This window comes from Suncus etruscus, chromosome 1, assembly GCF_024139225.1.
Source record: "Suncus etruscus isolate mSunEtr1 chromosome 1, mSunEtr1.pri.cur, whole genome shotgun sequence".
NCBI lineage: Eukaryota > Metazoa > Chordata > Mammalia > Eulipotyphla > Soricidae > Suncus > Suncus etruscus.
In genome coordinates this window covers 47,962,707-47,977,865 of record NC_064848.1, presented here as the reverse complement: position 1 = coordinate 47,977,865, position 15,159 = coordinate 47,962,707, and the positions used below count along the sequence as shown (strand labels likewise).

Genomic DNA, 15,159 nt, shown 5'->3' with positions numbered 1-15,159 from the left:
CATGAAACTGTATTTGTCTGTGCACAATGACATTAATCCTCTTCTCCCCTCTGATTCCTCCAAGTACACTGGGTCAGAAGAGAAAATGGGCAAATGACAGGTTGTCAAAAGTTACCCGTATGTGACAATTCAATTGGAAGTGTGGGCTTTGTGTTCCATTTCTCCTGAAAGAATGCATATTCATTTAAAGAAAATAATTGTTCTCCCCAAAAACTTCTAGTTTAGTATGGTAAGATAATGCAGCCTGTGTGATAAAAAACTTCCTTAAAAAAAGATTTTGTCTTCATGGTTTCTGAAAAACAACTCATGGTGTTTTTTTCCCCCATGTTGAAGAAATATTGATTTTTTCAAACATCATCTTACACTATTCTGATGTCCTCTAGTCATAATACCTGCTGCCTGAGAACACTTTTCAGTTAGTTTCTCCAATAACATACAACACCTGCATGTTAGATCATTTTGTTCTGAAATTGTATCTCTCTCCTTAGCTAACCACCAGGCAATTTCACATAGTTTTTTAAGTATGTTAGTTACTTCCCCAAAACCTTGGTGCAAAGGCAATGTCCACATCAGGGTAAGAAACACTCCCCAAAACTAAAAATGAATCTGGTTTTGCACAAGGTCTCCAGCACAGCAGAAACATAAGATGGGAACTTCTGATTGCTGTCTTCTGTTCCATATGCCAAATACAATACTCCTCTCATGCCTGACATACTGCCGTACTGAAATGCCACTAAGAAGGCAATATCTTGGCACAGCCCTTTGCTAAGCATATGGCCAAACAGTGTTTAATCCTCAGCACCCGCTAGTCCCCTGAAATCCACCAGGATTGATTCCTGAGTGAAGACATAGGGCCCTAAAACAATGCCAGGCATGGCAAAAAAAGAAAAAAGTCAAAGAAAAACAAAAACAAGAAGGCAATATATCTCAAGTGTAATTTTCTATAGTCCAACAATAATGACATTAGAAATTTTTTTTGTGAAGAAGGGACTGTGGAGATATCTCATCTTTAGTAAGAAATTCTGTTCCAGTTAACATGAATGAAATAGCAAACTCAACAAGCATCATGAAATTTTTAAATCAATGTTTAACACCTGCATACTGCCTGCTTTTGAGACAAATCATAATTCGATAAAAAGAAAAAGGCTGGGATAGAACCCAGATCCATCCTGGGTCAGCCACATGCTAGGCAAATGCCCTACCCTTGTGCTATTGCTCTGGCTCCAAGCCAGGAGCATTTTCTGAGCGTATACCAGGAGTAACCCCTAAGTAACAGGATGTGGCCCCAAAATCTAAGTTTATAGTCTTTGTTTCAGTCAGGAAGTTTTTCTCTTTGTTTCTGCTGCCTTTCTCTAAGAACGCATTGAAAAACTTAAACTAGACAAAAACATAAAGTTGGATTGATTCTTTGAAAAACTTGACTTTTAGCTCTCTGTGTTTCTTATGCTTCAGATTTCAAATGTCACTGCCTCTAGGACACCTTCCTTTGTACAACAAGAAATCTTTGGTACTCTCCTGGTACCTGTACTAATTTATTTCAAATAATTTTAATTATAAATTCGGATGAGGATTATTTAAGGGAGGTTGAAATTATTGTCTAAATCTCTCACTAGTCTGCAAGTCCCATGGCAATGGATGTCTTTTCTGTTGTTGTTGTTTTTATTACTATAGAACAGTGATGGTTTGGTAAAGACAGGCCATCAACCAATATTTATTGAGTGCCAAAGAACTGACCAAAAGCAGAGTTTCAAGAGGACTTCCAGGGGAGAGAAAATGTACAGACATTAAAAAAATATATATACCTTTTTGGGAACTGGGGGTGCCGAGATCAAACCTAGGTCTTCACATACATAGGAAGTAAGTGTGCAACCACTGACTAAGCTACATTCTTGAGGGCTCTGATTCTTATGTTTAGTCAGAGACAAAGCTCATGAGTTTTAGGTAAAATTCACTGAATACATCATCCAGGACTCAGTCAAGAAAACCAATTTTTATACTTTGCTTGAATAATTTGAAAGGGGGACATTGGATTTTGTGGGAAAAGTTATTTCTCAAAGTTTGTAAGGGAGTTATTAGAGAGATTGTATAGCAGATATGTGGCTGACCAGGGTTCTATCCCCAACATAACCACCAGAGCACCACCAGGAGTTATTCCTGAATGTAGAGCCAGAAGTAACCCACAAGCATTTCCTGGTATGGCCCCAAAACCAAATAAATTAATTAAAAAATTAAAATCACAAGTCAGCTCTGAAGTTCACCTTTTTCAAAAAATGGGTGATGTCCAAATTTTGTTCTGGAGATTTGTTCTGGACACACTAAAATCTCCTACCCTCTGATTTGAAACCTCTTCTCTTACATCTTAAAGGATATTAGGAAAAAGACAGATGAAGATTCACCATCACCCATGAATTATCACAGTATAATTCTTGTTGGGCAAGCTTGTCATTCACAAATTATTTTAGTCATACTACAAAGGTATTTATTTGACTACTTATACATATAAATAATCTATAAGTGTCAACCAATTGTCAATAAATATGAGAAGGTAAATATATTTATTGAGATTTTAATTTGCATTTCCTTGATGACTAGTAATTTTGGTCTTTTCCATCTCTATGTCTTCTTTGGTGAAGTGTATTTCTATCCTTTTTTCCTTTTTCAGTGATTTAAAGAGTTAAGTTCTCTTATCTGCAGGCAAGTACTCAACTGTTAAGCCACATTCCAAGTCCCTCAGATCTTTCTTCTATATTTTATTGGCTTGGTTTATTTTGAATCTTGAGGGTTCTTTGCATACTGACTATGGACTTGACTTGAAGATATATGTTTCTAACCTATGATATGTCTTTTGTTTTTTCTTTTTTTGGTTTTCTAGTCATGCTCGGCAGTGCTCAGGGGTTATTCTGTGCTCAGAAATCACTCCTGGCTGGCTCAGGGGACCATATGGAATGCAGGAATTGAACCCAGTCTGTCCTGGGCAGGCTTCATGCAAGGCAAACACCCTACCTCTTTGCTCTTGTGCCAGCCCTGTTTTCTTTTTACTTTGTCTTATTTTTATAACATGTACCCGAAAAGCAGATCTAAAGCTAAATTACTGGTTTCCTCTTGATTTCCCCAAGCTTCTACATTTTGATGTTTATTTTTATCTTCAGTCTTAAGGATTCTTCCAGGTGCTTAGTCTTTCTTTCCACACAGTTGCTTCACTCTAGCTTCCCTTTGTGTTGTCTGCTAGCACTAAACCAAGAATAGCTCAGGCAATGAGACCTCTCACATTTTCTGTCCATGAAAACAAAAAGAGTTAAAAGTGTTGGTATCTTAAATGAAATGGAAACAAAGTATGATCTTATGTATAAAATCGAGATTTGAAAATTGCTCACATAAAATTTCCATTAGAGTACTGTATATGAAAAAGATAAGGTGAGTTTTCAAATTCCCTACAAGTTACCACCTATTTGAGACTCTCATCCAAACATATGGAAATATCATTGGTGAAAAGATACTTTGAAACTTCAGAGCTATGCTATTCTGATGTATGTGTTGCTATGTCAACTGAAATATCATGAGACATATTTTCTAAAATTAACTGGAAAGGAATCTTCAATTCCCTTATTAATTGTAGAAGATTCTTCAGATTAAGTACTAAGGCTATATAATAATTAGCTCTAATAACTGTTAACATTTGTATAGCACTTTGCCCCTTTACAAAGCACTATAGAAACGTTATCGTATTTGTAAAAGCTCGATATCAATTAACCAACACTCGCGTCATTGATGGATAACATGCCTGGTTAGGGCTGTGAGGATTGCAATGGCAGAAGAGCGACCACTAGATGGCAGCAAAATGTAAGTAAAAATGACACCGACCTAGTAGACTAGGTGCTTACTTTTCTCAGCAGGGATGAGCCCATTAAATCGGGAAAGCATGGTGAATTTGCTCTGGGTGAATTCTGTTACTTGATGTAGTATTTCCCAAATCTATTAACTAACGCCTGGCAATGTTTCTACTATTCCACTTGTGGGGTGAGGGAAGGACATCCACTGCTCTAGACTCCTTCAATTTCAGTAGATGGGAATACTTGATGCTAGGAGGATGGGCCCAGTTAGAATTGCTTTTCCTTTTTGTTGTTGTTTTTTTGAGTTTTACACAGTGATGTTCAAGGCTTACTCCTGGCTCTGCATTAAGGGATAATTCCTGGTAGGCTTGGGGGGCATGCTGAGGATCAAACTGGGATCTGTAGTGTGCAAGTCAAGGGCCCGATCCTGCATTTTGTATGCAAAAATTGCTTTTTAATTTTTTTCTTAATATGGGCAACACCTGCATGCCAGTAAAAAAAAAAATAAAAACAAAATCAAACCAATACTATCAAATGTCAAACTACTTTCTATTGAAATGTGTTCATCCTCCATACTAATCTTTGAATCAAAAGAAATGGCTTTTAAACTAGATAACTAAAGTTCCTTTTCTCTCTTTCCTTTGATAAAGTGTGACCTTCAACCTATCTCCTATTTGAGACTCACTTTTTTTTAATCTGCAAACCAAAGTGATGACTCTTGTTTCAGTAATAAGAACTTAATTACAAGGGAAATGGGAAATGAGAGTGGATATGCCTTATGCCATATGCAGCTGTTCTGTATTACATAAACCTAAATCCAAAGAGAACAAGTCATTAATATCCATAAAGTACTGTAAGAGCAAATAGACTTGTGTTTTTTTGTTTGTTTGTTTGCTTTTTTGGAAAAACTTAAGATTTTAATGAAAGGACATTTCTGATATTCCCTTTGCTCAGTTAGGATTAGTTCCCCTGACTAGAACTTCACTCTCCCAAACATACAGATCGTTAAAAAGGCAAGAAAGAGGGCTGGCGAGATAGGAGAGAGTAAGGTGCTTGCTTTACAAGCATCGAACATGGGTTTGATCCACAGCACCACATATGACCTGCTGAGCACCCACCAGAAGTGATTCCTGAATACAAAGTAAGTCCCAAGCACCCCCAGGAAATTCCAACCTTCTTATAGAAGGCAAGAAAGAAAAATATAAGAATCTTAGTAATGACAAGAACAATTTAAAAGTTAAAAATTCTTCGCCGTTTGAAGTTTTAAAATGCATTTAACAGTCAACTTGAAGGTCATTTTAGTTATCTCCAAAGTCCTCCTTAAATTAAAAAAACATTCTGAGTCGCCATGTTCAAACTGGGCCAGCTCCAGAGGCTCACTCTTTTCTCAAACAAGATGTAAATCATGAAAGATGAAAGATCATGGGTATACTGATCCACACAGCTGAAAGTGAGCCATCTCAGAAAGACTGGGTAGGCCAAGCCCCTGCCCTGCCAAAGCTACATCTGTTGCCTCCAACACCCACATTCACCATTTTCCTGATAAACCTGACTCATCACTAACCCACTATGATTCCCTTTGGGGACACCAATCTGACAAATCCAAGTACAACCTATTTGGGGGGGGGGGCTGATTTAGGGCTTTTTGGAGCAAGTGCAGGCACCTCCCCATATTTATATTCTTCCAGGAGACCACCTAGCAGCTAAGTACACATCCCATAAAATTGCAGTATTAGTAAAAAGCATTCTGAATCTCTCTCTCTGGACAACTTCATTTGTTTAATGCTGTCATCCCTAAAGGAGCATACCAATTTAACAGAATGGAAAGCTAACACAAGCTTACTAAACCTTATGCCATTGAATTAATGACTTTAATTGAAGATACAATAATTTTCACAAATGTGCTCGCTATTGTACTTCTTTTTTCCTTCTAATTTTTTTGTTTTTGGGCAACACCCAGTGGCACTCAGGGGTTACTCTTGGCTCTGTGCTCAGAAATTGCTCCTGGCAGGCATGAAGGACCATATAGGATGCCGGGATTCGAACCACTGAACCACTATCTGTCCTGGGTCCGCTGCTTGCAAGGCAAATGCCCTACCGTTGTGCTATCTCTTTGCCCCCCCCCTTCTAACTTTCTTATTCTCTTCTTTTTTATTTTTCTTTCTATATTTTCAATATCTGGAAACAAAAGTATTATGCTCAACTATGTCAACTATTTTCTTTAAATAAATGTAAAAGAATCATTAAAAAAACATTCCAGTAAACTAAGGGAGATAATAGATGAATATTACACTTTCCCAATTCTGTAGTCTCCCGAACCACAGATATGATACACACCTTTTTGTAGGCTGGTGGGAAAAGCGAGAGAATAAGAAACATAAAGAAACACAGAAAAATGTCTTACTCTTTGGTTATAATGAAAAAAGGCAACCGCCAACACCTGTACTTGGCCACAAACCTCACATCTTCATTGAACTCAGAACAAATGACCCTGTCCTTCTCCATCAAGAGACTTCTATCGTGCCCCTTGCCTGTCTCTTCCCATAATCAAAACAACACTCTTTGGGATGTCACTTATCTCTAAAGTGTTTGATAAACTAGGTGGGTATCACTGGTTCTTATCCAACCTTAGCCTGCCCCTGAAAGATTTCATAACTGCCACCTAAGTGAAGCGTTTACTTTATTCATGAAAACTCGATCTGTGCAGATACTTCTACTCTTTTGTCAACTCAAAACCTTTTTAAGCCCCTCAAAATGGTCCATACTTTTAGATTTTATACCACTTTTATATTTTAAGTTCCTCAAGACTGGAATTTATGTATGAACGCTGATTTAATTCGTAAGTTGATTTAATTCAATGCCCCAAAATGCAAGAAAATAAATAAACTAATAAAATTGTAGGTTCTGTCACTGGATGAATTTCTTAGAAACTTAAAATTTCTTAGAAATTCCTGGAATTTCTTAGATATCAGAGGATTCAAACATGAAGTTTTTAAATGTGGAAATTGCATGTCATCCTTGCACAGGGACCATGCTAATCTTCTCTGTATCGTTCCAATTTTAGTATATGTGCTGCCGAAGTGAGCATTCTAAATATGGATATTGAAAAAAATAATCCTTAGCTAATACTGTTATAAAAAGTCAGAGCCAAACCCAGCGGTGCTTAGGTGGGATCCTCAGGCAACTCTTCCTTGTGCCTGGCAGGGTCACTAAGAGTACTCGGAGGCACTGTGTTGGAATGCAGTGTGTGGTGCAGGGAACAGAACTCAGGACCTTGGATATGTACTTCACCATTATCTCTCCCTCTGGCCCCTGTGGTATTCTTTCCTGATAGTTTCTTTTCATTTTTGTTATCCTCCATGACCAGTATGAAAAAAATAAATTAAGATTATAAGCTTATGGGGCTGGAGACAGAGCACAGTGGTAGGGCATTTGCCTTGCATGCAGAGACCTGGGACAGACACAGATTTGATACCCCGCATCCCATATGGTCCCTTGAGCCTGCCAGGAGCGATTTCTGAGTGCAGAGCCAGGAGTAACCCCTGAGCACCGCCAGGTGTGGCTCAAAAACAAAACAAAACAAAACAAAACAACAAAAAGAAATTACGCTTCATAGGTAAAAATCTTTAAAAAGCATATTGTCGGAGCCTGAATGATGGCACAGCGGTAGGGCATTTGCCTTTTACACAGCTAACCTAAGAAGGACCTCGATTCTATCTCTGGCATCCCATATGGTCCCCAAAGCCAGGAGAAATTTCTGAACACATAACCATAAGTATGAGCATCACTGGTGTGGCCCAAAAAAACAAAAACAAACAAAAAATCAGATAGTCTGTTGGGAAGGAGTGACAAATATTGAGGAAGTTACACAAGGGTAAGTCAAAGAAAGGCTCTTTAATTCAGAGTTGTTACAAACATTGTTATCTTTATTTGTTTGTTTAGGTTTAGAGCCATACCGCTGTGCTCAGAGGTTTCTCCAGGCACTGTGCTCAGGGATCACTTCTGGCAGTGCTAGTGGGGACCATACATGCTGCCTGGTCTTGAACCAGCCAGGCCAGCTACAAGCAAGGCAAGCACTTATCAACAAAACTCTCTCTCTGGCTCTCCCCAGATCTTTAAAAAGGTTAAGTCAGGCACACTAGTTCTAAAAATATGCTTTCATATTGTAAGTCTAAAAGAGTACTAGGGCATTAGTAATTTAATAATAGTCACAGAATAGCATTTATGACTTTGTATCAAAGCAAATTATCAATTGTTGAAACACTGTTTGAAAAAAGTAAATTTTAATTATAGATTTGATACTGAAAGTTCTGCATAGGAATTCAAAGTCTGCTCTATAAATATTTATTTCACCAGAAAATGAAACTTCTTTGTTTTTTGGGTTTTTTTTTTTTGGGTGGGGCACACCTGGTGATGCTCAGGAGTTACTCATGGCTATGCGCTCAGAAATTGCTCTGGCTTGGGGGACCATATAGGATGCCGGGGATCAAACCTAGGTCCGTACAGGGTCAGCTGTGTGAAAGAAAAATGCCCTACCATTGTGCTATTGCTCGGCACCTGAAAATGAAACATTTTAAATAATGAAACCAATCTGTGTCTGTTAGAGAGAATATGGAATCAACATACTTATATTCAAGATTAGTGTCGAAGCAGCAATTTTCCAGGGCGTCCAAAGACTTCATTAGAAGAAGATTCATTTGTTGACCAGACATATCACTGAGAACCAAGAAGAAAAAATAAATTATTTAGAATCATTCAATAATGTATAACATTTTGCTTTAGTATTTGACTGAAAATGCCTGAATTTATTTTTAACACAAGGTAATGACAATATTGGTGATTAAATAAGCTTATTTTAAGAAGAAAAATAGAATCAGAATTTATTCAATATAAGGCTTCTGAGTATTATAATAGAAGTGCAAATTAAAAAAATAAAGCCCAAACTACTATTTTTGTCCTTGGTTTGTTTGTTTTTTCAGTCATACCTGGCTCTGCTTATACTACTGGCTCCACATTCAGGAATCATTCCTGGCAGTCTCTGGAGACCATATCAGATGTCAGGTATCAAACTCAGATAACTATGGAAAAGTCAATTTTCCTACATGCTATACTATTGCTCTGGTTCCTATTTTTATATTTCTAAAGTTTAAAAAATTTAAATCACTGAGAAGAACCAGAAAGAATTAAAACTTTTTTTTAAATGCTAACTTAATTTTCTTTAGAATATTTAAGATCAAGTAAGCTAGTATTACCAATAATCATTTTAAATCTCTTGCAAAGTCTGCTCTGTTTTAATATTTTAAACTATGGACTTTACAAGTTCTATTATACATACAGTTTTAAAAAGAGGGAGGAGGACCAGCTCCATAATTTTCTGCCTTATAAATAGTCATTTTTCTCATTGTTTTGTCTAATAAAGTAAAATGGAAAAGCAGCTCTCTGGCTGTTTATTCCAGGTATAGTTGTGGGTTTCATCACTGACACTTTATTATCAAACAGTTCCTACATGCCTGCTCTCCTTCCTTCATGTTGCTGTCTCTGACCATATTCAGAGGAATGTAGCACCAGGAATGCCAACCACTCACAGAGAACTTAACATAATGTCTTCTCAAAACCAAGACTATAGTGGTTTTACCTGAGATGAAGTATGATATTGTATACACACACACACACACACACACACACACACACACAATAGCTTTGACTACATAAGTACTATTATAGCTATTCTCTGCAGTAAAAATACAGTTAAATATCCTAACCTAGTATCTCCTGGGAATCATGACAGGAACAAGCAGCTTTGGGGTAAGATGAATTCTGAATACATTTTAGACTGGAATTTAAATTCTGATTTGGTTGTAATAATTCTCTTCCATATGGTGATTTTTCATGCCTGAGATCAACATATTTTGCTAATTTTTTTTTTTCCCAGAAGGGACTACTGAAGCCACTTATTTTATATCATGGGCTAGTCAAAGTCAACAATTTCAAAATATGGGACAAGCATAAAATTAACAAAAAACAAAAGCAAGTCATCCAGCAACATTTTTGATATTTAGCAAAAAAATGTATTAATACTAACAAACTTCATATACCTCTGCTCTAAAAATGAGACAGGTGGAGGCATGGATAGTGTGCCTCCAATATTAATATACTGGTATAAAGAATGGTGCCATCAAGCAGAAAATCAGGAGGGCAAAGTTAAAGTTTATAGCGATTCTGCAAATACTCAGCCCTGAGAAGAGCTTCCTGGTATCTCTCCCCAGGATATCCTGTGGTACAAAACCCAATAAAATAGAGGGCAGAGGGGTGTACAATCTGGGAGCCAAGAATTAATGTTCTGGGTGAATCATCTTAGATGTCTCCAGGGAGCATGACTTAACCACAAATGCAAACTTGTGAAGCCCTGTGCTATCATTATCTCATTCTAAATTAGTAAACCAAGGAATCAGAGGCAGAGCCAGACTAAGATTAAATGAGTTACTTAAAACTGACCAGGATGGGCTCATTCTAAGTTGTAAGACAATACTGATTGGAAAGGCATTGAAGGCAGAGTGTGAACACTTATGATGATGACTCCCATTTAAAGCACAATAAAAGGCCGGAGAGATAGCATGGAGGTAAGGCATTTCCCTTGCATGAAGAAGGACAGTGGTTCAAATCCCAGCATCCCATATGGTCCCTCAAGCCTGCCAGGAGCGATTTCTGAGCGTAGAGCCAGGAGCAACCCCTGAGCGCTGCCGGGTGTGACCCCCCAAAAACAAACAAACAAACAAACAAAGCACAATAACAAAAGGGGAAAATCACTTTGAAGTTTTACTTTATTTATTTGAGTTTTGTTTGTTTTGTTTTCAGACTATACCCATATGTGCTTAGTGCTTACTCATGGCTCTGTGCTCAGGAATCACTCCTGGCAATGCTTTGGGGGTGAGGAGATGGGGGACTATATGTGGAGCCACAGATCAAACCCGAGTCAGCCACTTGCAAGATAGGTGCTTTATCTCTGTAATTTCTCTCTAGGCCCCCACTTTTAAGTTTTAAGTGTCTAGAAAAATATCTTGTAATCCTGTCACATTCACAAGACACACAACCAGGAAATTCACATGTAAAGGGAGACTTTTGTTCATGCCCAGACTCAGGCTTACCTATATTCTAAAGCAGTGAACAGAACAAATTTGGGTATGTTTCACATATAATGATCAAGACTAAGTTATTTGACAGATGTTTTCATGAGCTAAAAACAATCATTTAAAACGTTGTATTTCCCTAGATCAATAGCAATGTTTTACAAGGGTTTCACATATTGGAGACACCACAAGCTATGGGAATTACCAATGTAAACTCAACCCATGCTTTCAAACTGAAATCTAAACATAGCCTAATGCCACCCAGTTGATCCATCTCAACACTGTTTTGCCTCTGGACAGAAACTTAATTTCTGGCAAGGGAAGCTTAAGGATATCTAACATCACAACAGGGAGATTGCTCCCTACTATTTTATTTCCAATGCAGAAAAATGAGGCTAAATTCCAAGTCTGTTACATCTAAATATTCATGATACTCAAATATTCATGCTGTATCACACTATCATCAATCTGGATATATAAGATTCTAAGAGCTGTTATAAAATCAAGAATAGATATAATGAAGAACAACAACTAAAGTAGCTTCATGCACAAAAACTTTCCCTTTTAGTGAAATTTTCCACATGTGCCTTTGATATTCCATTAGCTTCATTCAAGGGTAAAGCTAGCAGACCAAAAATGAGCAATCAAACTAAATAAAGCACACAGTAGAATATGCAAAAATTAAGACTCCTTAAGGATTATAAAAATATAGCCAGGGCACAGGATAAAAGTGATTTTTTAAACTGGGTACAGGCAGTTCCAGTCATACAGTGATACCCAGCATGCTAGGCATAAGGATACTCAACCCTTTCCTCCCACTTTACAGTCATATCAATACAAAGCAGCAATTATTTCACCCTTATAACCCAGGAAGAAAAGAACTCTTTTTTTTTATTTATAGCACCATGAGACTAGACTTTTCATTCTATATATCATGCAGATGTATCCAGGGCTTTCATCTAAGCATGAAATGATTTTCAAGCAATCAATCACTTTAATAAGAGCAACCCTTTTAAAGACATTAATATCTATGTGATGGTATTTCAGAAAGACAAATTCACTTACAAGGGAGAATAAAGGATGAGCTTGCCCATCTCCAAAAGTTTATCAACCACACATTGTTCAGATATAATGTTTATGTATGTGTGTGGAAATCCTTCAGCTGAATCACCCAATGGAAAAAGAAGAAATATTTTCATATACTGTACCTGAGTTTCTCCTCACACAAGCGAGAGAGAAACATCCCCAAAGCCAGGCCCATGTGGATTTGCACAGCCTGAGATTCATCAGCACTTGGTTTCCCAGGTAACCTGGCAGTCAGCATGTTCAGAATTTCCTCAACCTTCTCTTTGCAAGAGATAATGAAAACGGGCACAAGGAGAGACAAAGACGTGGCTGGCAGCAGAACGGGCAATGGCACTTGCAGTGTTTTCACCAGAATAGGATTTCTAGGACATTCCAAAGAAAGAAAACAAGGGGTTGGCCTTTTGTTTAAAACAGGAAGGAAGTAGCACACCTGTCAGGAAAGAACTATATAAAAAATAATAGGTTCTTTGAGACCCATCCCTGTCCACCCAAAAAAAAAAAGAAAAAGTGGAATTTAAAACAAATTCTATTTCCATTTGTCTAAAGGTTAAATTTCAATGCTTACTGCACAACTTGCTTCTCAATGATCAGTTAATTAACTGTATCCTTTTAAATGAAAAAGAAATGTAAGTGTCCTCTTGAAAAGCAATCAATTTCCTCACTAGAAAGCCTGAAACAATTTTAGGTGTTCTAAAAGCCTACATGTGTATATAAAAATAAAATCTAAAACAAAACAGACCACCACCACCAACAATAACAACAAAAGCAGAGCAAAGCTATCTAAGCTTGGAGAAAATGTTCAGAAAGTCAGGGGTTTTCAGGGCAAGGGGAGGGCAGTAGGGGGTAGGGTTGGGGAAAGCTTAAGGTTTGCTATGGAGGAATAAGTGTAAGTTGAATACAGGGATCTATTGGCAGTTCTCCTACAATTTTTGGTGGGAATGCTTCCCAGTAGATGGATTATTTCCTACAGGGGGTTAATTCCTTTTAATTAAAAAGGAAGTTGAAATCCTGAAAGCCTCTGGTTACAAAGCAATACAAAGCAATAACCAGCTATTCAAAATGAAATGGAGAGCTCTATATGCCCCTTCCTATATGTAATTATGGGGAAAGAAATGAATAACAGCCCTAATAAACTGACAGGGCCTTTGCAACATTCCCGTGTTGGAGTGCTCTACCAGACACTATATACTTTTATAAATGTGTCTCAAGTGGGGGAAGAAAGCCCGTTTATCATTCCTCACTATTATCCACTTCAAATTTTCAGACACACTATAAAGGCTGTGTTGTCCCCTTGCAGTCCAAGTACATTAAGAGGTGTTTTTAATTCTATGCCTATTTGCTTTCTAAGCCTTAGTGCTTTAAGGATAAAGAATCAAAAATATGCTAAGGTATTCTTTGAGCTAATATAACACTATTGTAACAGCAATATTAGTACTCAAAATGACCCAGTTGCCAGGACACTGAAATAAAGCAAGTGACTTCTGAAAGAGAAATTTGAAAAAGTATAATAACGCGAAAATCGCAGAGGTAAGGGGGGCCACTCTGACTAGTAAAGAGATTATTTTTATTGGTTTGCAAGAACTAAGCAGCATTATTAGAAATTCCATGTGATATCCTGTCCAGATAAAACTATATACACATTTGTTAAAGACACCTTAAAGAAATTAGAAAACTTCTGTCAGAAAGCAAATTATCATAAAGAAATACTTCTATAAACAAAATCTTCCTTCTAATTTATTTAAACAGTATTGACTAAGTCATTTTTTTTGTCATCTAGCAAAATGAAAAAAATTAGTTCTAGATCTTAAGCCCCACATGAATACATACCAGGTCTTTCCAAGGGCAGGAGGGCAGAGACATACAAAATGTTGTGCAAAGAAGATCTAAAGCCCAGGGCAATGGAGTTTGGGGCTAAATTTATGATCTTAGCAACAGTTCAAAACCTGTGCGATATTTTTATTCAAATCAACTATAATCCTCTGCCACTCAGCTGATTGTCCCATGATCATCATAATTCCCTGAGCAATGGATAGTGATAGAGTAGGACTAAACAATTCCTAGCAAATACAGAAATAAAGTACGTACTGCAAGTAATAGAGGGAAAACAAAACCTAAGCAAACATTTTCAAAATGTTTTGAATCTTAGAAAATAAGCAAAGAAAGAGAATCATTAAGTAACGTGAATGTTTTTTAAATGACCAACAAATATATTACTTTGTATATAGAGTATTTCAATTTTCAAAACACTGTTTTTCTTAATTCATTTAGATTTTTGTGATCTTTTAGGGAACTAGCAAAAACATAGGTTTTTTAACTTTATTTTGGGTAAGGGAAAATAAGATCTTGGGTTAAGTTTGTATCAAGACAACAGTTATAGAATTAACAAGGAGCAAAAATTGGACATTACCTGTATATTAGTTTTGACTTCCCTAATTTTTTGAATAAGAAAACAAAGGACCTGAGAGATCAAAATAAACTGTTCATACTCGCATATATCCTGAAATACAAAACAATTCTAGCTAGAAGCTTGGGATCCCTAATCTTTAGCCAATGTTTATTGTACAAATGTAGCTTTCAACTGTGACTAAAACTTTTTAAAATGCTGCTGTCTAAGTAATTAAACCAGAGACAGGCTTACATATAATTGTTTGTTTGTTTATTTATTGGTTTTGGGGGCACACCCAGCAGTGTGCAGGGATTACTCCTGTCTCAGCAATCACTATGGGATGCTGGAGATTGAACCTGGGTCTGTCCTGGGTCGGCCGTGTGCAAGGCAAAATGCCCTACCATTGTGTTATCACTCGAGCCCCCTACATATCATGATTTTATATATAAAGTTCCTGGATGATTCTAATATATAGCTAATGCTGAAATCCAGATATTACTACTATATCAGTGTTTTCAGAAGTAGGCAAGACCACTGCTGGGGCTAGAATAATCCAGGAGGGGGTAGTAATATCCTCGGATACAAACTGGGGAACTCTTCCCATTCATGCTCTTAAGGTAAATTTCTAGTGGAATATTTTCTTGCTCCTGTCCAGAGGAAAACTAGGCTCAATAATGCTGGAACCCTTTGTAACTATATCACAAATTCACATGATCCCTCTATTAGTAAA

At 37.1% G+C, this 15,159-nt stretch overlaps 1 protein-coding gene and 1 non-coding gene across 2 annotated transcripts in view; both read right to left on the bottom strand.

The window, feature by feature from the left end:
- FOCAD (focadhesin) overlaps positions 1 to 15,159 on the bottom strand; it is a 326,609-nt gene that overhangs the window by 54,229 nt on the left and 257,221 nt on the right. The window contains 3 exon segments of the mRNA XM_049769400.1: positions 8,457 to 8,546; positions 12,166 to 12,353; positions 12,355 to 12,405. Coding sequence (XP_049625357.1) covers positions 8,457 to 8,546; positions 12,166 to 12,353; positions 12,355 to 12,405 — 329 coding nt within the window.
- On the bottom strand, positions 6,810 to 6,918 carry LOC126027904 (U6 spliceosomal RNA). Its single transcript, XR_007502348.1, has one exon. It is a non-coding gene; the product is annotated as a U6 spliceosomal RNA (small nuclear RNA).